Below are 26,558 nucleotides of genomic sequence, written 5' to 3'. Positions count from 1 at the left end.
CGGGCGGTGGTCGGGAGGAGAAGAGTTGGCACATAAGTGATGCTGTAGCACTTCGCTTTCATAAGTCATCGCGTGCATCCGGGGAATGCGTGTGGCTGAACGTCTGTATGTGTTAACGGATGTATATTCGGAGCAGGGTTCGTTTCTATATGTAGCTGCAAAAAATCTGTTTACTTGATAGAACGTTTGTGTCAGAGACTGTTCTTGCTTACCTTTTCTATCTTCATGCTCTTGCATTCATTCCCTTCTTGTAAGTCTGTGGTTATTGCTGTGCATAGCACAAGTTAATGTAATTATCTTTAAAATCAGAGTGTCTTTATGGTTTATAAAGACGTGAGGTAATAAGTATAATAGGGGAGTAATTCTGAGTCTCTTAGAAGTTGTTGTTGGGCTGTTATCTGCACGTAGCGCAGAAAAACGTGTTTGTTAGTGTGGATTTGGGGGATCCAATTAGCAGTGCAACCTACCTGAAGGCTTATGAATGTTGTGACTTACAGGAAACCTGTAGCAAAATGTGTATGTGGTGAATAGGAAGGATAGTATGGAGATGTGAAGGGTATATTATGTATTTTAAAACATTTTTTTAAAATGAAGTCCTACGAAAAACTGTAACTGAACACTGAATTCAATGTTAGTTGAAAGGAAGTTGCATAATAAGGAAGAGATTCCACAATGAATGTAGGCTTCCCTCTGATAAATATTTAGCTTTAGTATGGAATTCACCAGCACAAGGAAGGCAGTTCAGGAGAATTCATCCGCATGGTAATCCAGTGCCCTGATAAGTCTGGGAGCTCTGTTCCTGAGTTCTGAATAAATGTTGGTTGCTTGTGAAGGAAAATAATTGAGCCACAGTTTAGATAGGTAAATCAGCATGGCTGTCATCACTGAGAGCCACGCTTAGCTGTGCTTAAACTTCGGACTGGCTGCAGGAAAAAAAAGAAAGAAACAAGTAAGTGCCAAAGCAGAAGAAGCCACAGAATGCTGTTAGATTACAGCATGAATGATAACTTCAACCTTCTCCTGAGAACCTGGTTGGATTACCAGCAGAAATCTTCCCAATTCACAAATCAAGCTGTTTTTATCTCTTACAAACAAAATCTAATGGTTTCAAGTGATGGCTGACAGCTTCAGTGAAAATGGAATGTCATAACCAAACCTGATACGTACAGGAGCAACTCGAGAGTTAAGAGAACAGCAGAGCGGCTGAATCCATTTAACTGGCAAAGTGGTTTTAATTGGGTTGGTTGCTAGGGAATGGATCTGCCACCATGTATTTCAATGACTCTAAACAGTGGACAAATGGCACACCTAAGTGTGCTTGAATAATGCACCTGGTATTGGCTCCAGCTGGATGTGAGCAGGTGTGTGTCGCTTGTTGCTAACCTGCTTTCCCTTGCTGTGCAGTTCCACTTTGTGGCTCTCGTGCTGTTACCCTGTTCTATTGTGGCTGCCTTACCAATTCTGTATTTAGTGTTTTGCAGTGTACGTAAAAAAAAAAAGATAAGTTCCTGTAAGCAAAACTAGAAAACAGCTTTGTAGAAAGAGTCTTAAAGCGGGATTAACTTACATATTTGATACGTGAATTAATTTGGTATCTTTGTGCTTTTTCTGTTCCAGTAGCAGTACTCCTGATTATATTGACATAACGTAATTGTTTGACTTCAGTGAAGTTGGACTAGGTTTATGCACGGGATAGTTGTGCGGCAGGTATTAGCAAGGCTTGGAGCTGCACTGTGTGCTGGCTGCTGTCAGCTACTGGGTTGACACGCAGTGATGTTACATCTGTGCCAAGCAATACTAATCAATAGCTTGATAAAAAACACCATCTGGGGATAGAACTGACATCAGTCATCCTTGTGCATCCTGCCTGTGCTGCAGTGGAACTGACGATAATTACTGAGGGCAGTATTAAAAAGAAGTTGTCCTTCCTTGGTGTAAATGTTACTTGGGAGCAGAACTTGTCTCTGTTCTTTTATAAATAGAATAAAAGCACTAAAATCTTCAACTTTTGTAATGTGACTTAGCGTAATGTTCTGTGCTGCCACACAGGAGAACTGAGTTTGGCACTATTTTTATTCACCATACTAGCAGGAGTTAAGAACAAAAAAGGCAGCTGTATCTAATTCAGGCTACAAAGGGAGTCGGGGACTTGTTAAACTTGACCATAAACCCTAGAAAATAAGAGGACCAGACTTTCTCTACTGTAGCCTGCTTGGAAGTTGTAGACTTGATAAAGCTGAGCTAGGTGACCCAGCTGCAGAGTGTTTGATGCATTTCTGGTAGCACTTCCCTAAATATAAAACAGGAGTGGCCAGACTTGTCAAATTCATATGTGTAATCTGGGAGAAAATAAGAGGCGTACCTAATTCTCATGAGAGCCACTACAGATCAAGCATCTTTAATATTGGAGGATGGCCTGCGGAGACACACAAAGCAGTGGACCATCTGTGCCACTCAGTGCAGAATGCATCATTGGAGTGGGTGCTGTATTAAAAGTGAAGGCAGACTGGGGCATTGCTTGCAGATTCTCTCTGCTACTGTTGAGTCATAGTTTAGCTTGTTGATAGAAATGAGGGAAGAACATTAATGCACTTTATGTCATATTTCCCTCCCTGAAGTTCACTGAAGGCAAAGGGTTAAAAATATCCATCTATATTTGACCACTGGGAGTCCATGGAAGAGACTCTTCTGTTACTATTCTCAGAACTATTTAAAGCTGGCTTTTAGGTTTTACAGCAAATATGCTGTTAGTAGTGGCATGTCTTTCTTTTATGAATACACATTTTAAGAAATAGGTTATTTTCTAAAATTGCTTTAATTTTCTTACCTAGTTACTGGTGTGAGTTTTGCATGTAATTACATGCTTTGAGCTGGTTCCTGGCAGCACTTACCTTGATAATAACAGGAACATAACTCAAAATAGTTGACAATTTTCCATTGAGAAGGGGGATGAGAAAGAGATAACAGGTTTTGGGAGAAAATGCCTCTTGTACTTTACATGAAGTTCTCTCTTCCATCCGCAGCGTCCTCTCAGATAGAACTAATTCTTTTAACCATAAATGTACATGTTTGGTAAAGTAGCTGTGGAACAGCAGTTTAAGTACATCCCTGAATGTGTTACTTATTTATCAGTGAAATATTTAATACTCCGAGCTGGGGACAACTTCTATTTTTAAATACAATGGAATGAGTGAGGGGCAATAAACTTTGAGGAAAAGACAGACTGAGGGGAAAGAGGCCATAAGGTTGCTTCCATGCATTTGTTTAAAAGAAGTGAGAAGAAGATGATCATATGCACAGCACTCTTCAGTGAGTGTAGTTAAGAGCAGATACAGCAAAAAGGGACAGCCTTTCAAAGGCTGCAAGAAATGACAGCAGATGCTGTTATTCAGGGAAGTGATTGGCTAATGTAGAGCAAAAGAAAAGGAAAACATTAATTTTAGACTGTCTGAAAAATAGAAATAATGGAAGCATCTACATTATTCTTTTTTGTTTGCTTGTTTTTTTGTTATGGAGTAATACATGTGGAATAGTCTTTGAAGATCAGAAGCCATTTCTCTACCTCTTCCCCCCAGAAAGCCAGTGTTGAGGAATATTTATATACGTATATCTGCTAAAATGATGTATTTTTTTCCCTCCTGTTTTGAAACAGATCCAGGTTTGCTTCTCAGGCTGCTTTTGACTTCTCTGGACAGTAGCAGTACTCTGAATCTGACATGATTCTTCCCAGTTCTACTGCTGCAGATGGAATTTTGACTACAAGGAATGAAAATTGATAGGACTTATTGGTGCTTATTCTGCTATAGCCTGGCAAGTCTCTGATCAGCAGCAAAGGTACTAAAACTGTATCTGGAATTTAGGAAGCTGGACTTTTCTCTTTCCCTGCCCACTGAAATAAGTGGTAAGATATTAAAATTAATCTTTATTTTTGATGAAGAAAGTTGATTTCACCTGCTAGTGAAACTCAATAGAGAGACTGCAAAGGAAGAAGGATTTTACTTTTCTTCAAAAATCTATTAGCATACATTTTTGGAAAGCAGCCTTAGTAAATATTGCATCATACTATAGTACATATCTGTTGACTTACATGAAAATTAAATACATATTTCTTAAATAAGCATAGAATTTGAGTATAATTTTTCAGACCAGTGGTTTTGCTATTTCATGAGAATTTTCTTAATAAAAATTTATCTCAACAGACACTGAGAGAGATGAAGTAATAATGTGGCTATGAAATTATCTGCTTGGGGAAAAAATTGTTTTCCCAAGTGGCTATAGGAACAGAGTAGCTGATGTATTTATTCGGGTGAAATATACTTGGCTAGGTTCTTTCTACTCAGGCATTTCTGGTCTTTACAAAAAGCAGAGAGCCTCCCTTGTGTCATTATTAATTGATTTATTTTTTTTCCACTGCATTGCAAGAGATCATTGGCAACAGTTCAGGAAGTGGTGAGCAGCAAGTAGGGAACCCATCAGAAACTGACTCATTGATCACTAAGTCTGATGAAATAATTAGTACTTGATCTTTCTCTACAGTTTCATAGCAGTATTTTGACTTCTGAAAGCAGCAGAAGATCCCTTTATAGCAGAAGAAGATGAGTGTAACTTGAGTAACTGAGTGATTTCAAAAATGCTTTAGCATGCTCATTTATTTTTAGGAATCTCCTTGGAAGAATGGCCAGAGTGTCTTTTCTAGCTCACTGGAAGGAGCAGTATCAGTTAGTTTTGCTCTGTTTTACAAACAAGACGAACTGGGGGAACTGTATTTATGGTGAAGTAAAGTCTAAGGCAGTACAAAATATTTCAGTGCATTCTCAGTCATTTGCAGTAGTAGTCTTCAATACTCAATAATACTTGAAAATCTTGGAAACCAACAGAAATGTCAAAAGGAAATCACCCCATTGATAAAGCTAGAGGCTTCAGACAGTATCCTACAACAGTTTCAGAGTCTGGACAGTTCTGTACTCTAATGAAATCTGTAAGTCAAGGCAGTGAATAAGAAATCTTGTAATTTGATGATCTTTTGTGAGTTTATAAATGTGTGGTAAACTCAGTAAATTTTAATACTGCTTAAAAATATACATAGACGTGTTTTCAACATTTGCATTTTTGATGCACTAAGCAAAAATGTCATCTCCGTACATCCCAGAAGCTTAAATAAGGAGATTACTTCTTATGTGTCTAAGCAGGAGTAAGAGTTTGATGCTCTACTGAGCCCTTGAAATTGCTCTGAATTTGAGCGTAGAGTGAAAACTTAATTGCATATGTAAGTAACAGCTTAGGAACTGTGAATGAACTGTGAATTTTTCAAGTTTCTGCTTCCAGATGTTACTTAAAAAAAATACTTTGTTGTTACTTTTTTTTGTCTTGATATATCTAAAATTATCGAACTCTTGCTTCTGACCTCTTTGGAGATAACTTTGTTGTTGTTCCTTTGGGAAGGGGATGGTGAGGGAAAAGTATAAATAAATACGTGTTTCTCTGTCCCTTATAGGATACCTGCAAAGAAAAAAGAAGTGGAAGCCATTAACATACGTTGTTCAGAGAGAACACTAAATCAACACAATATGGCACAGCATAGTGTTGTCCTTGGATTATTCATGATGATGGTTTTATCACTGCTGGATGGAAGTTCAGCTTTCCTGTTAAATCAGCGTCTGAAGGGAAGATTTCAAAGAGACCGTAGAAACATCCGCCCAAACATCATCCTTGTTCTTACTGATGATCAGGATGTAGAACTTGGTAAGAAACCAACGTAATGTAAAGAGAATTTTAGATAATGAGTGCAGTGCTGCTTTTCCTTGAAGCTAGATGCTTGTTTTCAAAAAAATTATAAAATAGTGTCTGTATATCAGATATGGTAGAAGGAACAAGATAGCAAAAGTTGAAACTTGAAACTTAGCGTTATGTAGGTTTCCAGTTGCATGCAGTTTAAGGTAGTCTCTACTTAAAATGTCAAACTTCCTGTTTCTGTGGAAATACGGGATTCCTGTTTGTCTGTCTTCATCTACATGTCTAAACTGTGCTTCTGGCAACTGCAAGTGTAGCCTGGGAAGCTACATGCCTAAGCAGTAGGTTTCAATTCGTAACTGATTATTGCACCAGGTAATTACTCACATTTTTTGTGTAATTGCAGGCATTCATTACGTATACAGTTTTAATTTTAATTACTTAAATCTTACCTAACATATTCATACTATTCTCAGTGTTGTCCGTTTAGATGTGTAGTTAATTACTGACCAAAATTGCTTAGTGTGAAAAGGTTCTGCAGTGCTATTTATGCTATTTTCTACTTATCTATTTAATGCTGTGTTAATTGTTGAAGAAAGGAGATCAAACATGCTTTGCCTAATGATTTGGAACAAAGAATTAACAGTCAGAATTTGGGTTTTCTTGTATTACCTGAGCTAGCTTATATTTACAAAACGTCTTCACTTAGGAGAAGTGATTAACACAATCCAGTTTACATTTGTAATTTCACATTAAAAATACACTTTTATGTGGTTATGAAGCTTGAATCATCTGAAAGATGAGAGCTGCTATATGTGTGGTCTGGTGGGGTTTTTTGACAAGCTGCTATGCCAGATTTCTAGTATCAAGCCTCAAAGAAGAAATGGAACACAAATAGTAAAGTTAATTAACTTGTATTACTTCTATACTTCTCTAGTTGAGAGGTTAATCACATTAACATGGCAATGTTCTGATAGATGCTTCTTTTTTATCAGTATTACTGCATGTCTGTGATATTGTGGTAGGTTCTGGTGGTTGTTTTTTGCTTTGTTTTGCTTTTTTGATGTTGTCACTTTTTTAAGTGACTATTTGGATCACAAAAAGCAGTTTTAATAATGCATACCTAAAAGAACCTACGTATTTTATCTTGCAGGCTCAGAAGGTGGTCCTAAAAAATTTATCATCTTCTATTTTATGCTAGCCTGCTTGTTTCTGATGCAATTGTCTAAGTCCTTTGGGCAGTATATTTCTCTTCTCTGATAACCTGATGCTTTCCAATTTCAAGCATAATGGGCACGTGTCTGCACAAATCAGGATCTAACTAAGGAAAATCCATCCAGTGAAGCTGAGATTAGATATTTGTCATTTGTGACTAGTGGCTTTGTGAGACCCAATATTTGTTTGAATTAATTTCTATTTTGGTCTATTGTCTACTGAGCTGTCCAAATTAATAAAAATTGGTATTTGTGGGGCTTGTGCTTAATGCATTTAAGAAAGATGAAAACAAGATGTGAACTACAAGTAAAAAAAGCTAAGGAAACCTTGCAAGCTGTGACAGCATAGCAGAGAAGGCTGTGCACAATGAAGATTTCAATTACTTGGAGTATTCTCCAACTGGTGGATGTTGTAGCTTTCATTTTTCTACTGCGGTTACATTTGAGTCAAAAAGGAGCACAATGAAATCTCAAGTACTCCTAACAGCCTCTCTAAATTAAATAAATTTAAGGTAGTTTTAACAGTAGCAGGCAGGGTTTGCCAGGAGATGTTGTCTTTTCAAGAAAGGAGTTCAACTTTTTTTTTATTACTGCTGCTGCTAATCAAGAGTTTATTTAGGAATCCAAAACCCAGTTTTCCATTGAAAAAAGGACGAGGCTGGTGAAGCACTGATGAAAAGAGTGTAGAATCTCCACGTCAAAGGACAAGAAGTGTAAATTGTTATGGATACAGATGGAAGAAGGTGAATGAGAACACCAAGATCCACTGAAACATATGTGCTCAGTTGACTATCATTTTAATCAAAAGAGTTGTACTGGAAAGCTGAATAGAAAGAAGAGGAATATATTGATGAGGAGAAATAATTAATTGGAACCAAATACTTTTTCCCCCATTAAGAGCCTTGTAAGTCCATGTTTGTCCCCTGTTTCTCTTATGTAATTAGGTTGCCCACCGTGTTGCTGTGGTTTAACAAATCGGCTTATTATCTCATAGCTGGAGAAGGATCTAATTATTTAGAAAATATTTCAGCCACATTATAGAAATCTCGGCCAGAGGTGATACATATGTTCCTACATGTTCCAATGTGTAAAAAAAAATAGAAGTATCATGGAGATAATGTTTTTTAGTTATCATACATGGAGATAAGTGTCTTAGAGCTGTGTTAAAATTAGAGATAAAAGGAAGTGAAGATGTTTGTGAAAAGGATGTTTAATGAGAATCAAATAGAAGGCTTTAGAGAAGTGTACATTCTGGGATTGTGAACTTACTGGCATATAGATGCTGCTTTTCAAATTGCCCTTCAGAGTTTACTGAGTCACTTGAGACTTGAAAGCTCTTAAACAAATGAAATTTGCTAAAACTCGTGTAAATTATGACCTCTGACAGCAAAACATAGTTAATGAGAAAGTCAATGTTATTTCATGAACAACTGCTAAACTGATAACGGATTTTTTTTGCTAGCCCTGATTGCAGTCTTACTGAGTAGTTAATGAAAGATACTTGTATTTGTATATGTTGTTATATGCCAGTACAGGGTTTTAATAACTCTCTTTCCAATATAACATTCATTTGGAGAACACAATAGGATTAAGCACTGTGCTATATTGGATATTTTTTCTTTGTAGCATCTGTAAATGTAATTGGGTCTCCTGTATTATAGCGTTGCTGTTTTTTCCTAACATACTAAAATGTGAAGTTAGATTCATATGTAGTGGTATGAATAGGATATGTATTATGGATACATTTTAGTTCACGTGAGCTTAACCTCAGTGCCAAGATTCCATTAAAATGCATGCATTTTTAGTGTGCATTCTCCATTAATATTAGTCAAAATATTAGCCTAATCCTTAAAGTGAGCTGTGAAGAGACACTAAATGTAAGGTTTTGGACACTACACAAATTTCAAGCATAATTTCAACCTAGATTTTTCTTTGATTTAAGTGAGAAGCTTGAATGCATCAAATTGATTTAATTGGCTGTTTTCACAGTCTTGTAGATCTTTTGTTTTTGGAAGATAGCATAGAAATTCCACGTTTAACTACTAAATCATTTTTATTTATAATCAGTGCTTTTTGACAGGTCACAGACATTTTCTGTATAATATATTGACACTTTAAAGCATGATTTCTCTCGGTACATCAGCTAATGAAACCCCAAAAGATTTTCCAGCTCAAAAGGTGATTTGATGAGGTTCCAGCTGCTGATTAGTACGTAACTAATCTTCTGCTATGGAAAGATCAACTTGTACTTTTTTTCCACAATTCTGTGTTTGTACTGGAGGCAAGCAGAAGAAAATAAGCTTTGGTTGGCTGGTTTCAGGCTGTTTAAAATATTTAAAGCTGGCCTATATAAGATTGCACAGAAGAGTATGCTAGAGTTTTACCTTCCACTGATCTGTCACTCTGTATTAGTTGTCAAGCTAGAGAAGCAGATTAGATGGTAAGTTTTTGTATTAGAGACTGTTGATATATGGGTCCTTGTCATTACAGCAGTTTTATTAAAGACAGTTAGTGTCCCCAAGGGGAGTCTTAACATGTGCTGTTATTTATGCACAGATGTCTCTGTCATTTAAAGGAGTTGTTAAATTGTATTTTAATATTGGAATGGCAATACTTGTTCTTGGGCTAGTTCATAAGATGACACAGAGGAAACATCCACAGTTTTCAGAGACACATGATGTATGACTGACTGTTAACTGTGTTAATGCCTTTGAAGAAATGGAGACTTCTCCCAGAAGGCATGCTTTCTTTTCCCACAGTTATAGAAAGAAAAAAAAAAAACCAAAAACACACTTGTTTTGTTTAGAACTTCTATTTCAAAATGTGGAATTCAACAAGCTCTGATGGGAGAGTCAATAACTCACCTTGGTTCTTGTGCCAAAGCGACGTGACAAGGATGTACTCTGATCTAAAAAATGTACAGATTTCCTTTCTTTATGTATTATATTCATTCCAACAAAATGATCTTAAGAAAAGTAATGCCATGGCATTTTTAAGATGAAATGACATACATTAGCAATTAACCTCCATTCATGGTTGCAGATAGTCAGATTTCATATATGGCTTCTATATGGCATATATGGCAACCATTTCCCCTCTAGGTTTTTACTCCTGGTTATATGAATGTTCTCTGTATCAAATTGACTTACTGTTGCAATTTCACAATGAAATCCCTTCTTAAAGAGCTTAGAAGAAACCTAAACCCATTATTGACATACAGTTTGTGCCAGATGGTTGCAGGATACATTGATTAAAGCTGAACTATGAATCCAACTCAACCTTGGGTAAGTTAGCACCAACCCTAGTGCAACATAAACCCATATGTTCATGTCTGTGCTCTCTGTTGGCTTTCTCTGCTCATAATTAGAAGGGAATATTGGTGATGGAAAGGTTTGCTCTTGTTTGCAAAGTTGTGCTGATGACAGGTATCATAAGTTCCTTGTGAAGTTGGAATTCTTCAATCAAGCACTCTGATGTTTTAATAATCAAACAGATAATGAAATCGAAAAGTCCTTTTTTTCTGATCTTTGATAATTTTATGGATAAGAAGAACCTCTGATACGGATCCAAGTTTATCTAGGTTTATAATTCTGGTAGAACTAATCCAAAGCCTTGTCTTAAACAGATAACAGAACAGCCTTTTGCCAACAGTGTGTCTTTTAGTAACATCCGGCAAAAAGGCTTTGACTCCCATTACCTTAACTCATCCAAGTCCCTACCAGTTAAACTTGCTTGTTTGTTTTTGGTTATGTGTCCCAACTACTCATCTAAAATCTGACTCTGCAAAACTAAGCCTTGGAAAATCTGGAGAATTTTAGCTAACACCTTTATTAAAAAGGATCAAGTGGTTAGATAGAACACAGTGAGCTGGTTTTGGAAATTTTGAAGAAGGCTTTGTTCTGTTGCTACCTCTTCTGGAAATCAATTCCTGCTAATATTTAATTTGAGAGAAGAGTGCGTTTTATGCAGTAGAAAACTCTAGTAGACCTGCTTGAACAGTGGGTTTGGAGCCATCCCTTCCAGTGTGAACAGTTCTGTGATTACAACCCTCAGCTAAAAGTGTTCTTCTGCAGAAGCAGTAAGTTGGCAAAAGGCAGTGCATCAGGTATCTTCAGAAACCAAGGATTAAATAATGCAAACTTTGGTCAGACATGCTGCACAAAGTTAATTTCACCCTCAGGTTCTATTATCTCAGTCTAATTCACGTTGAGTCTTGCCTTCAGCTACTGGAACAGCACTAGTGGCTCCAGAAAGGCTGTGCAGATACTCTAGGTTAAAGTTAGAAATCTTGAGCTTACAGAGAAATTAAAAAATGTTTATGATCTATGTCAACAGGTTTGAGTTCAATCTTAAGTTAAGACTTGGGTATTTCACCCTTCTCAAAACCATGGGAAAACTTCCTAAGTGGGGGGGGAAGTGGACTGTTTTAGAATTTGGGTTCCCTCTGAACTCACAGAGCTGTTACTACCTGTGGTTGATTCTGATGGAACCCTTGAGCTCTTAGCTTGTATGACTGAAACAAGAAAATATTCTTGAGATGGTTTTCTTTTTCCAGGTTCTATGCAAGTGATGAATAAAACAAGACGTATCATGGAGCATGGAGGTGCTCATTTCATCAATGCCTTTGTGACAACACCAATGTGCTGCCCATCTCGCTCCTCCATTCTTACAGGGAAATACGTCCACAACCACAACACCTACACTAACAACGAGAACTGTTCTTCTCCATCCTGGCAGGCTCAGCATGAAATACGTACATTTGCTGTGTACCTCAACAACACAGGATATAGGACAGGTAAGATCAAAACTGACTCTACTTGAAGGTTCCCTTAGCCTTCTTAGTACAGAGGCTAACATATAATATTTTAGTTTATTTTCATAATGGTCTGCAGCAGTGCAGAATGCCATAGCTTCTATTGTGCGTGTAGGTTGTAGTTTTAGCTTCCTTGTTCTTTTACTTGAAGAACTGTAAACAAAAAAAACAAAAAAAGAGGAAAAAAAACAACACAGAAAAAAGCCACTGCCATCAACCTTTACAAAGAAGTAAATGTGCATGGTAGGAACAGAATGTCTTGTTATAGGTCTAAACCCTAGGACAGCAAATGTAAAATACGCCCTGCTAAACACAAGAGAAGTGCCGTGGAAATAATTTCATGATTTGAATTTTGCGTGGAACAGATATATTAATCAAACTAAGAATGCAAGAGAAGGGTATTCCCCTTCTGTGCTTTGGGGCAGAGCAATCAGTTGGATTGCTTTCTCTAGGCAGTCCATTCTCAGAACAGTGTTCAAGGTAAAATATCTGAGGAACAATCAGCAAATCATGTGTACGCTTGAGAAACAGATATTCTTCCTGTACACAGTGCTCCTTAGGAAGAAAGATCCTGTAGAAAGGATTTCAGAAAATATGGAGCACTTGTTTCACACTTGTTTCCTTACTGCATTCTCTGTACATGAGATTTAGATTCTTGCCAATTACAGGGTTTCTGTTGCATTTTCTGCTAAATAAATGCTTTCTGCCATGTCAAAAAATAGCCACGTTACTTGTAGTATATCTGCTGTAGTGGTACAGTTATTACTGGTAGTGCACATTCATGCTTTGAATTTATAATGTGTGAGGCTTGATCTTGATGGTGCTTCCAGAGTATAAAATTTAAATAGTAATTGCAACAAGATCCTTTTTTGTTGTTTTTAACCATTCATGTGTGTTGTGCGTGCCACTACTGTAAAGGTTTGGTCTTAAAACAAATAGGTAATTTCCCTGTTTTGTTTTTTAAAATAAAGACTTGAATTAATGTGGAAAGAAATAAATTAGGGGAAGTGCGCATACTTAGTTAATTGGTTGCTGTTTCCCTCCATTTATCATTCCTGGCACTAATTCTGGTGATTGTATGAATACCACACCAAGCGTTATTCTTCATAGACTGTTTGTTTTGTGTTGCTGATATTTGTTTGTTGTAATATTTTTTTTATATGTAGCAGCTCTATTTTGAGCACCTGCAAGGTCTACCAACTTCTACAGCTGTTGCAGATATCCTCGTGTTTAGGTGTTATATTTTTATATTAATGTTTACATTTGGATTCAAGATTTATATTGAATCTCTATTTTCTTTCTTTTTCTGTGAAGTTGCAAGCTAAATGCATTGGAATATGAGAAATAGTTTTACAATTATGAAGTGATCTTAAGGTGTAAATGAGATCTTCATTCACGTAGCTCAACATGATATATTATTACAAAATTTAAATAGATACTGCCATTCCTGAAGGTTGGTGTTAATTTCTGGTCTCTGAATAAAACCTTGTGGTAACCAATATGAGGGATTAGTCAGCATTAAGGAAGTGTTTATTTTCACCTGTTATTTCCAAAGATCTCAGCAGATTTACCTGTTTGAGAAACAGCAGAAAACTATACTTTTGAAATACAATTTGCACAATTCCAAAAGTAGTGCGCTAAGGAGAATATCTCTGGATGTTATGATCAACTTCTGTGATAGTGATATGGGGTGAACATGACTGCAGTAAAGGAAGATCAGGAAGCCACATGAGTTAGTTTATAGATTTATTGATATATTTAGAGGTCCATGGTGTTGCTGGCATAACCTGCAAATACACACTTTAGCTTCCTACTGCTTTTATTTATTTGTTTATTTTCTTGAAGAGGGAAAAGCAGTCACAGTGAATATGATTTTTGCAGGTTTGTGCTTAATATGTAAGCTCACAGTCTGAAATGGGAAAGCTGTCATTTTGGTGGAGAGGTTGTTTTTCTCTTAATTCATAAACCAAACCTCCCTGTGTTTCCCTTTTATGTTTTCTTTTTTATTTGAACTTGAAAGGAAAAACTGTTCTCTCCTACTGCTTTTAAGCTTCCCTTAGTGTTGTGTTGATTTTATTTTATTTTTTCCCCCTTTTCTGTCACTCATTTCACATTTCCTTGCTCTTTTCTCTGTAATGCTGATCTCTCTGTGTTTTATTCTGTTGCAAAAGACAATTCTGGTCATCCTGCATTGTAGTATTTTTCCTATGGCGTTTGTGGTTTGGATTCTTATAGACTTTTGATGCTGTGGGCACCTTTGGGAAACATGCTGATGGTTTGCAGGCAGGAGGGATCAGTGTGGCACGCGATTCTCCTCCACAAGTTTCAATAAGATGTGTGAGAGAAGATTGAAAAGGTGGGACTTTCCTTTACGTGCTTCTTAGCTTCAGCTTTGGTTGCCACCTTTGTGTTATTCAACTTTAATACTTCAAAAAGTTTTACTAACCAATGACTTAGCAGTATAGAGGTGAAAGTAAGATGCTGAGCTCAAGGGAATTTCTGTCTCCACATGTAAGTCAGGATTTTGGCCCTCGTGTAAGACACACTGTTGCTTTATGTGAATCAATTAAATATTGTGACAATGCAATGACTGGCTTGTTCTCCTGCACTGGAAGCCCTTAAGGCAGTAGATGTTAAAGGTATGTTTTCCTCTGCATTAACCAGTCTCCTAGTGTAAAAATTACCAGTGTCATGAACAGCAACTAAAAGGCTATGTTCTCATTATATAGCCAGTACATACAGACACCAGATCTCTAATCTCAATAAACAGTCAGTCTAGAACATTGATTGTTCCATTACATATTGTGGGGAATTGGGCAAGAAAGGCATTTTGTTGAAACAAGCCAAGTCAATTAATGAATTAATCTTTAGAAAAGTCCCTGTAAGCAACATCTGAATTATCAGGAACTTAAACTAGTGGTCACTGATACTTCAACTTAGAGCAAGAGATGATTGTAATGGAAAAGAAAGAGATCCTGTGACAAATGTTTCTGAATGTCGGAGAATTTCTCTGCCAGAAGTTCCTGTGTAAACATTCACGGCAAAGAAAACATCCTGTTTTTGCCAGTATACACATCTTTGTATGAGGCATCTTTCAAAATGCACAATACTTTGTTGCTTGCTTGATTCTAACAACGAATAGCCTTATCAGAATACACATTTAAGCCTTCCCTTAAACGTTACTTAATATAAAAGCTTCTCTTTTCCATCTGCCTGGCTGGCTGAATGATTAGGTCTTAAAGCTGTTGACTGATTCCAGAATATTTTGTCAGTCTTATCTGCAGTCAGGAAATTAAAATACATGTTTTCTTACTAAATTCAGTAAAATTAAGAATGGTGGGCCAAATTCAACCTTGCTTTTGCTTCACTGGTTCATGCAATTGCTTCACTGATTTTTCTGCAAGAATTCTATTAATATATGTTAGAGTTTAATGTGGCACATTATGCAGCAAATACAGTATATGTCTTGACTAACTACCATCTTCATTCCTGTTGAGCAGTACCCTGTAGTACAACTAACTCTATTAAGTTGAGTTAACCTATTAAAAAAGGAAAACACTACTTGTTGTGTGGTAATATGTCAGTATCTCACTCTGATGGAAGGTTGTACTTGAATTATGCAAAGAATTAATATATGTCATCCTGCACCATTTATATATTCTGAACTTAGAGAAAGTCGTTGGAGGTCCATCTCTGCCATTATAATAAATTTCTTGGGAATAAAACTAATAATCATTCTTAGTGCTTTCACAGGGATTTATAGTAATTAACTAATGAATTCATTAAAATTCAGTGACAGTCTTCCATTTCCTCCTTCCTATATTAGGTGAAGATGACACAGTGGTTGACTGCATTCAAGTAATTATTTTTCCACTTCACTGTCTGAGCCTTTGGCATTTTTAACTGATTTTAACGTTAAATTGTAAGATAGAGGAGAAAGGCCATTGGTAAATGTTTATTAAAGGAGGAACGAATGTGAAAAATATGCAACCAGGTTTTAATATCTTGATGCACGTCCAGACAAAAATACTCTGTTTATCAGTCGGCTGCTGCAGAATTCACTCTACAGAATAGTTGGGTGACAGAAATGCTTAAAAACTTAACTGTAGTTGATCTTTGTGTATAATTTTTGGTAGGGAACAGTTGGTAAACTAAGGAGTCAAACTGTAGACAGAATAATGGAGTATTTTCTGCAAGGCTCAATACATATAAAGAGAAATATTAAGAAGATGCAAGTTTTGAGTTGCTTTCTGATGTTGTAGTTATTGCACTGTGCTGCAGTTCTCCATCATGTTATGTGCATATAAAGAAAACAGACTGAGTCAGAATGACATCCTGTATGCAAGGCAGCTACTGACGATCTGAAGGCCATCTTTTATTATGATTATTAAGTGTCTTAGGAGTGGGACTTGATTTTTAGATGTGATTTGCACTATTAGGAACTGCATTGTTAAGATATTCACCTCCAAGACATATAGGTGATATTTAAAAATCAAGTTTCTGAATTATTTTACTCGAAAGTAAATTGGTTTCCTGACATCTTTTTCTCTCTGTATAGAAAAATTACCTTATCTAGGGCTGTCAAATTGTATCTGTTACTTGGCTTGAGATCATTAGATTTGAAAATGACGTGAAAGAAAGCTTCAGCCTACTGGATATATCATGGTAGCAGTTATTGTACAAGTAAACCAAGAACCTGTGGTGAAAAGGATGTAAGAAGTGTGCTGATGTTTAGCCTGAACACATGTCCATTTCTTCTACACGTTTCTAATTCTGGCAGACTTGTTCCATGGCAGTGAATTATTGAGATGGAATATCCTGCAAATATTTTGGAGAATGACCTTTTCACACAAAACATATTTCTGAATTTCCTGCTTCATGTATGTTAAAGACTTTTTTCTTGCTAGCTGTAACTTCACATCTATTCTTCAGTCAGTTTTGAATCAAGGACACATGTGTCTTTTCCCTCTGTTTCTATGAGTTAAGCTCTGTGCCTCACTAATTTCACTTTAAACGTATTATAATGTATGATAACTTGGTGTGAATGCACTAAGTTGAGTTATGTTCCGATGATTATGCAAAGATTGTAGAAATGAAACTCATCTATATAGCTGCTGTTTTATCACCTGTCTTCTGCATGTAGCTTTATGTTATTTAATGCACATTTTAACCATCCCAGAGAGAGGAATATGTGCATTTCAGTGAGTAACTCACTGAGTAAAATCCACAAAATAGCCTGCAATCAAATAAAACCTTCCAGGAGTCTGAGATGAATGCATCCACAAGTACAGAAATAAGCCAGTGCCTGTGGCTCGTTTCTTTCCAGTCATATTTTATTTCCCTCTTGCCCTCTTTCTTATTTATTCCTCTAATCTATCTATGTTCAACATAAAATGTTGTAGATTGTGAGAAGCTCCTCTTTTTTTTTTTTCCCTACTGCATGTATTCTGCTGATAGGATGCCAATTTGAAGTGTATTGGCTTTGTTGTATTGATTCATTACTCCAAGCAAGAAGCAATTCATAGCTTGGTATTCTATCAGAAGCACAATCACCATGTCATAGCATTCAAAATAGCACAAAAACTAAAGGGGATGTTTTCACATTTGAGAAAAAAATTTAAATCTTTGTTAATTTTGATAGTTTGAAATGACTGCACTTTTAAGAAAAATCTATTGGCTTTATCTTCTTCTGCAGTATCTTTTTGTGTTCCTTTTTTTTCCTTTTGTAAAAGCCAATTCTTTTCTTTTCATTAAATTTAACTTAACAATGTACATTTTTGAATATAGATTTCCTAAGCTGATCTTTGCTTTATGCTCAGAGGTGCAAGTGTTCTATGTGGCCAGTTTTGTTGTTCAGTTGTGCTGTAAAACAGCAAAACACACCTCAGTAGGCAGTGGAAAAGCTTTGTGATATGAGAGTTCAAAGATAGAACAGTAAACTGCATGTCATCTTTTAATAAAGTCCATAGTTGAACGTGGATAACTTCAAAGGCTGGCCAATGCCTACAGTGCAGTTTTTGCAGATAGGTTCTGCTTCCAGGTTCTGGAAGTGGAATTCCAATTTCTTTGAGTTGGAACATCTTTGTATCTTTTTAATATCTCATGCTTTAATAGCATGAGTACTACCCTGAGACCTGTGCCTCATTGTCCAAGTTATGAATAATAGCACTTCCCATCCTTGTATATTTGTTATGCACAGGATGGGTATCTATGTGTATGAGATGGGATGCATTTTAAGTACTGTAAGAGGTGACTAGTGCTTTGGAAAAAAAAATTGTTAGGTTTCTTTTTTTTTTTGTGAAACATAAAAGGTAAATGTACAGAAAGTAAATTAGTATATAACCTAGGTTTCTTCTGTTTTGGTGGATATCTTGCTGAAAAGAATTCTGTGTTTATACTGAACCAGAGCTGGACATTGAATTTGTAAGGCTTCATTGTTCTTATCTGTGAACTCTTTTATTGGTGTTCTTCCAGTTATAATGCTAAGTAAAAGAAAACAGGCTTTGTTGAAATCTAGAAAGTACTTCTTCTTTCACAGCATATCCATGGAACCTTGCAATCAGTTGGCAATATGGTGAGAGGAGGAAAAATCTAAAGGTTAGGATTCTCTGTGATTGATACATATGAAAGAAAGTTGTGATAACTGATGGTGATCTTAAACAAAATGTCTCATTGTCTTCATGATTTTGGTATAGGGTAACATTTTGGAGATTTTAATGATCAGATTTGGCCACCAAGGAGTGAGCAGGCTGACTAGTGGTAGTGAGCAGCACTCTGAACCACGTGGCCAGGGCTCCCTTCTCTTGCACTGCCCAGTATAGGAAATGATGCTGTTGCAGCGCACTGACTCACGTTGTACTGAATTATTATAAAAGACAGATGAGTTGAAGATTGTTATTTCTAGAGTTTTTCCTTCAACTTTCAGAGAGTGTGTGTGTGAGATAGCTGTTCAGAAAGGTGCTTTACAATTCTAGTTCTGTTTAAACTTTTTAAGCTGTGCCATAGCCATTAGTGAGGGGCACCTTTAGCCAAGTGTCTCCACTGGGAATTTGCTCACCTGAGAAAGTAGAGAGATTTGGCTCGTTGTTAGCATTCTTCTATTTGATTCCTTGTTGACCATTTCAAAATATTTGGCTTAAGCCCTTTTGTTTTATTTGGCTTCATCTGGTCCTCTGCTGCCAATTCCTCTGATTCATTGAATAGATCTTGGCACTGGTCCTTGGCGTGACTGTGGAATGTGCAATGCAAATTCAGGAAGAGGGACAAAGGTATCATAAAGATTATTCTGTGTTCACTTTGTCCTACTACCATGGTAGTTCCCCAGGACGATAAGAAAACCTGTAGGATATTCTAATTGCAATGGTTACCAGTCACTGTACAGTGTTGCTCTTACAACTGTTACATTTAATGAATCACAATCGGTTGGGTCAGTTATTTTGATACCACATGAGAACTAAGTTTCCAGAAAATCTCTCTTGTGGAACCAAATTTTATACTAAATTACAGAATTTTATTTCAGAACCTTGTGTTACTTCTGCTGTAAATCCATTAATTCCACTGGGTGGATTCCATTATACATTTTCAGTTTGAGTGTATTTGGCCATGATATGAATGTAGAATTGAATTGACCTTTGGGCTTAATGCTCATTATTTGTACTTAGCCAGGGTGAGGACGTTTCAAGTTTGCCTTCCTTTGATTGTCTTTCAGAGGACAAAAAGTACGAAAAGTAATTTTTGCTAGATAAACAGCAAAAGAATAAGATCAGAAAGGCCCTTTTTCCCACTCAAAACTCAGCTCAGCTGTAGCTAATTGTTCAGCTCTGAGTTAGGAAGAACTAGTCTCAGATACAGAAGTAGATTTTTGAGGGGTGAAAAAAAAATCCCTCTGTGTGTAACTGTAGGACTTGCAACTCAAAGCCTTGCTACCTGGGAAGCTGTCTGCTTAGCTGTATCAAAAGAACAATGATTTAAATGCTTCTTTGAAGTACTTAATACACAGCATTCGTGGTTAAAAGTAGAGGGTCAGTAGCCTTAAATATGAATTTAACTTCACAGTCACAGTGGAAAATGTAGTTTAATGGTGTGCTGCTGAGTGTGTACAGCTAAGTACTGGGAAGGATGTGAGGGGAAGACTCCCAGAGGACAGATGGATGATAGAACTTCTGAGCTTATAGTTCAGGAATAACAAAAAAATTAATTTTACTTTTTCTTGGCTTGATGGCTTACTGTGAGAGCAGGAATATTTACAAATACCTTCCTAAATTCTAAAATCCTGGAATCTCATCGATTTGACTGAAGATGAACCTGTTTACTCATGTAGTCTGTCACAGGATAATTTGAGTTAGAAGGATCTTTGGGAGATTTCCTGTCCACCCACCTCTCTAAAGCCTGCATCAGGCCATACTGCTGAGCACTTCTTTAAGCCCAGACCTGAAAAACACCCAGAATGAAAACTGTGCTGTCATTTTGAGCAACTTGTTTCAATTTCTGACCATTCTCCAAAGCTTTTCTTTCTATCCAGACTGAACGGAAGACTGACTATGGTCAGTTAGATCTGAACAGCCAAATTAGGGAAACCAAATGAAAGACTGAAATTGTGTTTCTAATTCTGATCTTCTGGCAGTTCTGCAGTGCTGGATCTGTGACTTGCACTACATTTTCATTTCTGCTGTGGGAGCTGCAAAGTTCTGTTATATCCAGCTTCCAGTGTTGGGTAGTCTGTATGGCATAAAAAGGGTTGAGTGATTCCCCCGCACTGTTTTATTGATGCATTAAGAAGATGAATTATCTTAAAACTTCACATCTAATAGGAAATTATGAATATCCTTTGTAGAGGCCCTTAAGTTCTATTGCATATTTTGAAGTTAGAATTAGAAAAAGTAGCAGTGTGTTAGCTTGGCTTTTTTTAAAAGAAAAGAAATGTTGAGGAGGTGTGGAAACAACCTTGCGAGTTTGGTAGGTAATGGTATGTGGTAGAACTAGCCTGAATATTTTCAGTGAAGGTGACTGCTGTCTTTTGCAGCATTTTTGAAACTGAGATGTCTATTCTTAAGATTGGTGAGACTTGCTTTTTAAGCAGGGAGCTGTGTACCTAATGTGTCTGCAATTGTGTTACGTTCAGAGCAGACCTTTGTGTTAATTGGGAGCAAAGGGCAAATTCTTACATGTATGATTTTTTTTTTCTTCCGTGTACGAAGAGGGTGTTTTTTTTTTAAACTAAGAAACAAAACAACAAATAACAACAACAACAACAACAAAACACTGAGACCTCTTGTAAAAATTCCACTCTGTACCAAAGGATTTTCCAGGTGCTTATCATTGAAGACTGAGACCCTGAGAAAAGAACTGGGAAAGATTAGGAACCCTGAGGAAGTGGTAACAGTGTACAAAGGACTCAATTCTTCTATATCCTGTTTTGTTTGGTCTTAGGAGAAACCATGTTCCGTAGTGTTTAAAGCAAAGGGAAATCACATTTTTGATGCTTTTATTAAAAACAGTCACTTGGTGTTTTTTAATGATCCTTTCATAGGCTGGATATGGGAACATGGCTGAGCGTATCAAAACAGCAGCCCTTGAAAATATTTGTTAAAGAAATCTTGGAGCAGCTTGGAATTGGATGTACCAAAGGCATATGTGCTCCATTGAGCAGCTGTCTCTGGTGGTGAACTAATCTGATGAGGGGAAAAATGTGTTAGAATCTTTACAATCTAAAATGAAAATCTTTCATCAGCATCAAGAGTGCTTTTTGTAACCCAATATTTTGTTACAGAGAAGTGATGTTTTATCAGTTTTTGAATAACAGGCCTTTAAAAGGCTGAAAATTATTTAAAGCTCATTGACATCCATGAAAGAGTATGAAGACATCCTGACTATACAGTGTGGGTATGCAGAAGGTGCTGGAAGGAACAACAGTGCAGTAATTTATTACAGAATGCCTCTCTCCTGAATTCTTCAGCCATAGGTTTTAGGAACTGAGGGGTTTCATTGATCAGAAATGCCAAATTCATCTGTTGGAATATAATTGAATTATAATATATTGAATGGGAGATTAGAAGTTTTGGACTGCTTTGTGTTCACCTGTTACTGTAGGTAGCAGTCAGTGTTTCAGTCCTTATGTGTAACAAGGATGAGAAAAGAAAACGTTCACCTGCATATGTTAATTACCCACTATCACCATGAGTTGCTTTTCATTCTTTAAAAATTTGAAGTTGTTCATGAAGCAGAAACATTTGAAAAAATATATACTGTATAAACAGTTCCTGAGTAATGTGATAGTTTTTATCTGTAGTGGAGCAGATATTGCATCAAGAAGCAGGTTAGGACAGTGAAACAGATTCTTTTCTGTGCCATGTTTATCAGTCACCTAGCCCTTTTGTGAGTGGCTCACTTGTACACAGCTTGCTCTGAAAGTAATGCCTTCTATTTATTTCCATGGGAATTGTAACAGATCCAAAGAGTGCAACAGCACTTTGATAGAGCAAATTCTCAGTGACAAAACACAATTTTTCATTATGGTCACCACCATTAGCTATTCATGTGGATGAGCTGATTGAGATGCTCTTAATTTCATGGTGTGACAGCTGTGTGTGGCCATCTGGAACCTGGCTTGTCTTTCATAGCACTGTTGCCACTGCTGAAACACGCCATCCTCTGCCTTGCTGCGCTCAGCAAGCAGATGGATCTTATGTGTATTTGGTGCAGAGTATATTTGCTCCCTGTGAATTGATTCCATTCTGTTCTGTCCTGTATTATGGTGCTGTGAATGTTTCCCATTTGTATAGAAAAGAAAATCGCTATCTAGTAATAACATGGAGCTCTCTCATGTACTGTTGTGTATCATGATTTCTCACTAAATCTTTTGGACAGGTTCTGCCCCTACAAATAGCCACAGTTCCATTGACTACAGTGAGGCTGGCCCTTCTTACCTCACTGTACTTATGCACACTGCATACACTCCTTGTATGTCCAGAAGTACAAGAAGTCATGGTATCAGATGCTGTGGCTGAAAGCTTAAGAAACACTTCAAGAATCGGGAGCTGAGAATTGTGTGCTCAAAACTCCTAGATTTTGAGATAAGCTTTATTCTAAGACTGAGATCTGTACAAGGTGCAGCAGCATTACTGCTTCTGAATTAAAAATATTTGTAATGTCAAGGAGAACAAATGTGAAGGTCTTCATGCTGGTCTTTGTGATAGTGCTAACCTGTATTGCCAGAGCATTCAGAACTTCACTTGTGAGCTCTGACATGAAAACTCAGATGCTGAATCGCATTGCAATCTGCAGGCCAAGAGCAGAATTTTGCCTGTAAGCTTTAGAACACAAATAAAACAACCAGAAGAGCAGGGTCTAATTTGTCCTGCAGTGACATAGTGATGATAAATGTAATATTCTTAACTGTTTTCTGGAGAATAATTTGTCTGTACACTCATGGCTTACAGAGCAAATCTAGCAAGTACATAAGCTGGGAGAAGGGCTCAAATGTCTGGATGGCATTCTGCTAGAATCCTTGCACTTAATCTGTACTTGTTCTGCAAAGCAAGGCTGCTGCTTTGGTTCTTCTATGCAGCAGTTTTAAAATTTGATTGTGTTTATGGCTCTCGTGTCATTGTTCCTCCTAAGCCAGCCTCCTATTAGTGACTTCACTGCTTCTGACAGTTCTGAGGTGGAGACCTTGAGTGGGTGTAACCACAACGAAGAACGCAGCTAAATTGGGTGATTTAGAGCAGGATGAGATAATGTGACAACCAGTGCTATTTTAAACATTCTCTGTTTTGCTGGTAGGAGTCTCAAAATATCAGCCCCTAAAACAAATGTAACTGTATTCCAGTGTGTGTCATATGTATTGAGAATGTAAATCAAAAAGAAACAAACTCATAATTTACCTGAAGGAAAATGTTCCAGTCACAGAGAGATGAAAGAATATGACTAAGTAGAGTATCTTTGAGGTGTTTCTTACTGTACTTCTGCTTTCTCTACCCCTAGCTTTCTTTGGAAAGTACCTTAATGAATATAATGGTTCCTATGTGCCTCCTGGTTGGAAGGAATGGGTTGGATTACTTAAAAATTCTCGATTTTACAACTACACACTCTGTAGAAATGGAGTAAAGGAGAAACATGGATTTGACTACTCCAGGGTAGGTCTTACGGATTTATTTCAATTTCTTTAACGTTTGAATGTGACTGTGAGATAGCTGCAATTTATGGTTTCAGTCTAATTAAAGAATTCCCATCATACTTGAAAGCTGCTCTGTGTAACATTAGCTACAACACAGTAGGCTCCATGTCTGGACTTTCTGTTATCTGCTGTTCTGTGAGGGTCATATTACTGAAAACATTGTTAACAGAAATAGAAACAAACAAAACATCCTGAGACTGCTGATGTGTATTATGAGCTGCAGATGTGAAAAAGGATTTAAATGCTGCATGACAACTATTTCTCCTCTTTGTACTTTAATTATCTTGTGCTAAATCTGATTGCCATCTATTCCCCTGGTATAGAACTGATTTCAGCAGTTACACAAGCATAAATGAGATAAGAATCCAGTTCCCTCCAGCTAGACCCATCTTTTTATGTTAATTTAATTTACTTGTTTCACAGCTATAATATGATGGAGAATTCATAGTATCTTGCTGCTTTTTATGGTAATTCAGACTTTGCTGTCTAAGTGAATGGAAGAATGAACTGTTAAACGTATATCACTATGTGTTGTTACAAGTGTGTATGTTCCTAATGTCCTTTCCAGGATATTATATATACCATGGCCAAAGTTACTAAAGTGCCTGCAAATTATTGTTACAGCTCAGTTACCTGTTGGCAGTCAGGAGTGAATCTATTTCAGCCAAAAGTGTGAACTTCCCAAAGGAACTGGCTTTGCTCAAATATAATTATAAATAAATTAATCAGTAAACTGCTGTAGTTCAAGTAGTGTATAACTTCAAAAACTAACTTAGCAGTGATAGTGATTTTTAAGGTGTATTTGCTTAACAGGGATTCAGTTCACTTTCTTTTATTGAGCATAAATCCCGCCTCTGTACTTTCATTTCATCAATAATGTGTTCACAGTTTTTTTTTTTTACAAGTTTGAAGTCTGTATGATTTCCTCCCTTCCATCACCCATTTGTAATTTTTAATTGAATCTACATTGTACTGAAAGATAAAACTTGACAGGCTTCTAGTATTTCCTTTTCTATTACCAGCTGCTAAGGTTTACAGACAATTGATTTGTTTTTGTTTTGAATTATTTGTTTTGAATTATTTGTCTTTTATTCCCCTTCTGATCTAACGAGAATCAAAGTTAATTCTTGTAGCTGTGCTACCAAAAATATTGTGATGGAAATCAACCTTACATGAAACAATCTCAGGCAAGTGATGTCATAGGGCAACGTTCCCTGTTTGTGTAACAAAAAGTCAATGGGAAATTCTACATTCCAAGATCCTTGGCTCGTAGCAATTTAAAATGTTTAGGTTTCCATTCTGTTCAGTTTTACTTACTGAGTAAACAACTCAGTACACAACTATGATAATAAACAGTATGTGGCAATGTTAACACTGGAGTTTAAATGAACAAACACAAGCTGAAAGACAAAATTTGTTCTCATATCTTCCTACCATTTGTGTTGCTTGAAACCTACTTTTCCAGCAAATAAGATGATAATGAGATTATATTTTGTCACTATCTACTTGACATAATTAATGTTAATTATGTGGCAGTTGAACTGAAAAAAAATAACCATTACTGATTTGTCCTCCAAAGTAATTGCTGAGTCCTTATCCTGTGAAAATCAAATCTTTGCAAATTCTTTCAGATTCTCCAACAGGAATTACTCTACTCCATTTTTTCTTTTTCGTTTTCTTCCAACTTTTTAAGTTCAATTTCTAGTTTTCTTTACATTCACAGCATTTCCCACAGTACAGCAAAGGGGGGACTGTCTGCAATGCATATAGTTCCAGCAGGTGCCAGAAGATGTGTACACTTACTAGCAAATATATTGTCCATATCTTACAAAGGGAGTTTTCTAAATCATCAGTGATTAATTTGATAGAGATGTATCTCTATCAGATTGTCATTGTACCTGTACTATAGAATGACATTTTCAGTCCAATCACTCCAGCATCTTCTAGGTTTAGAGACTTCTGGTTCAGAGGGAGATGAAGGAAAATTAACATATATTTAAATTTGAAGAGCATGTCTGTGGTGTGGGATTGGACTGCACATCTTGCAAATTTCAACGTTAAAAAGCAAATAATTTAGCTTGTATTTTTCCTTTAATTTTTCATTTCTTTTTCATTAATACCTGGTCATTCTGTTTAGTATTGTGATTTTCACAGTGAGAAGAAAGAGTCCTATTTGAGCTTCTTCACTGTCCTTCATTTCTGTTGCTTTTCGTTTTTCTAGACAGTGAAGATAGAATTATTTGGTGTATGTTTTAATGTCTGTAATTTACCTTCTCCTCTTTTCCTTTCTGAGCTAAGTGGCTTCCTTTTTCCTGTTTTTTATGATACCTCCCCTTCACATCACACCCCAACATGAAATTATTTTTGAAATATCTCATTATACTTTTCCTTCTACTTGCAGGATTATCTTACTGATCTGATAACCAATGACAGTATTACCTTCTTCAGAATATCAAAGAAGATGTATCCTCACAGGCCTGTTTTGATGGTTATAAGCCATGCTGCTCCTCATGGCCCTGAAGATTCAGCCCCTCAATATTCACATCTCTTTCCTAACGCTTCACAACACATGTAAGGAAAAATAAAACCCTGATATTTCCAGGTTCAGGAGTATAAATTTTGGGTG

General features: G+C 36.6%; 1 protein-coding gene across 1 annotated transcript; it reads left to right on the top strand.

Moving 5' to 3' along the window:
- Positions 1 to 3,650: 3,650 nt before the first annotated feature.
- Positions 3,651 to 26,534, top strand: LOC104914060 (extracellular sulfatase Sulf-2-like). The gene is made up of 5 exons (XM_010722513.3): positions 3,651 to 3,901; positions 5,495 to 5,742; positions 11,500 to 11,739; positions 23,740 to 23,891; positions 26,334 to 26,534. The coding sequence occupies exons 2-5, from the start codon at positions 5,568 to 5,570 to the stop codon at positions 26,505 to 26,507; spliced, it is 741 nt and encodes a 246-aa protein (XP_010720815.1). The 5' UTR covers positions 3,651 to 3,901; positions 5,495 to 5,567; the 3' UTR covers positions 26,508 to 26,534.
- Positions 26,535 to 26,558: the final 24 nt, after the last annotated feature.

Source organism: Meleagris gallopavo, chromosome 22, assembly GCF_000146605.3.
Source record: "Meleagris gallopavo isolate NT-WF06-2002-E0010 breed Aviagen turkey brand Nicholas breeding stock chromosome 22, Turkey_5.1, whole genome shotgun sequence".
Taxonomy (NCBI): domain Eukaryota; kingdom Metazoa; phylum Chordata; class Aves; order Galliformes; family Phasianidae; genus Meleagris; species Meleagris gallopavo.
This window is presented reverse-complemented; position numbering and strand designations above follow the sequence as displayed.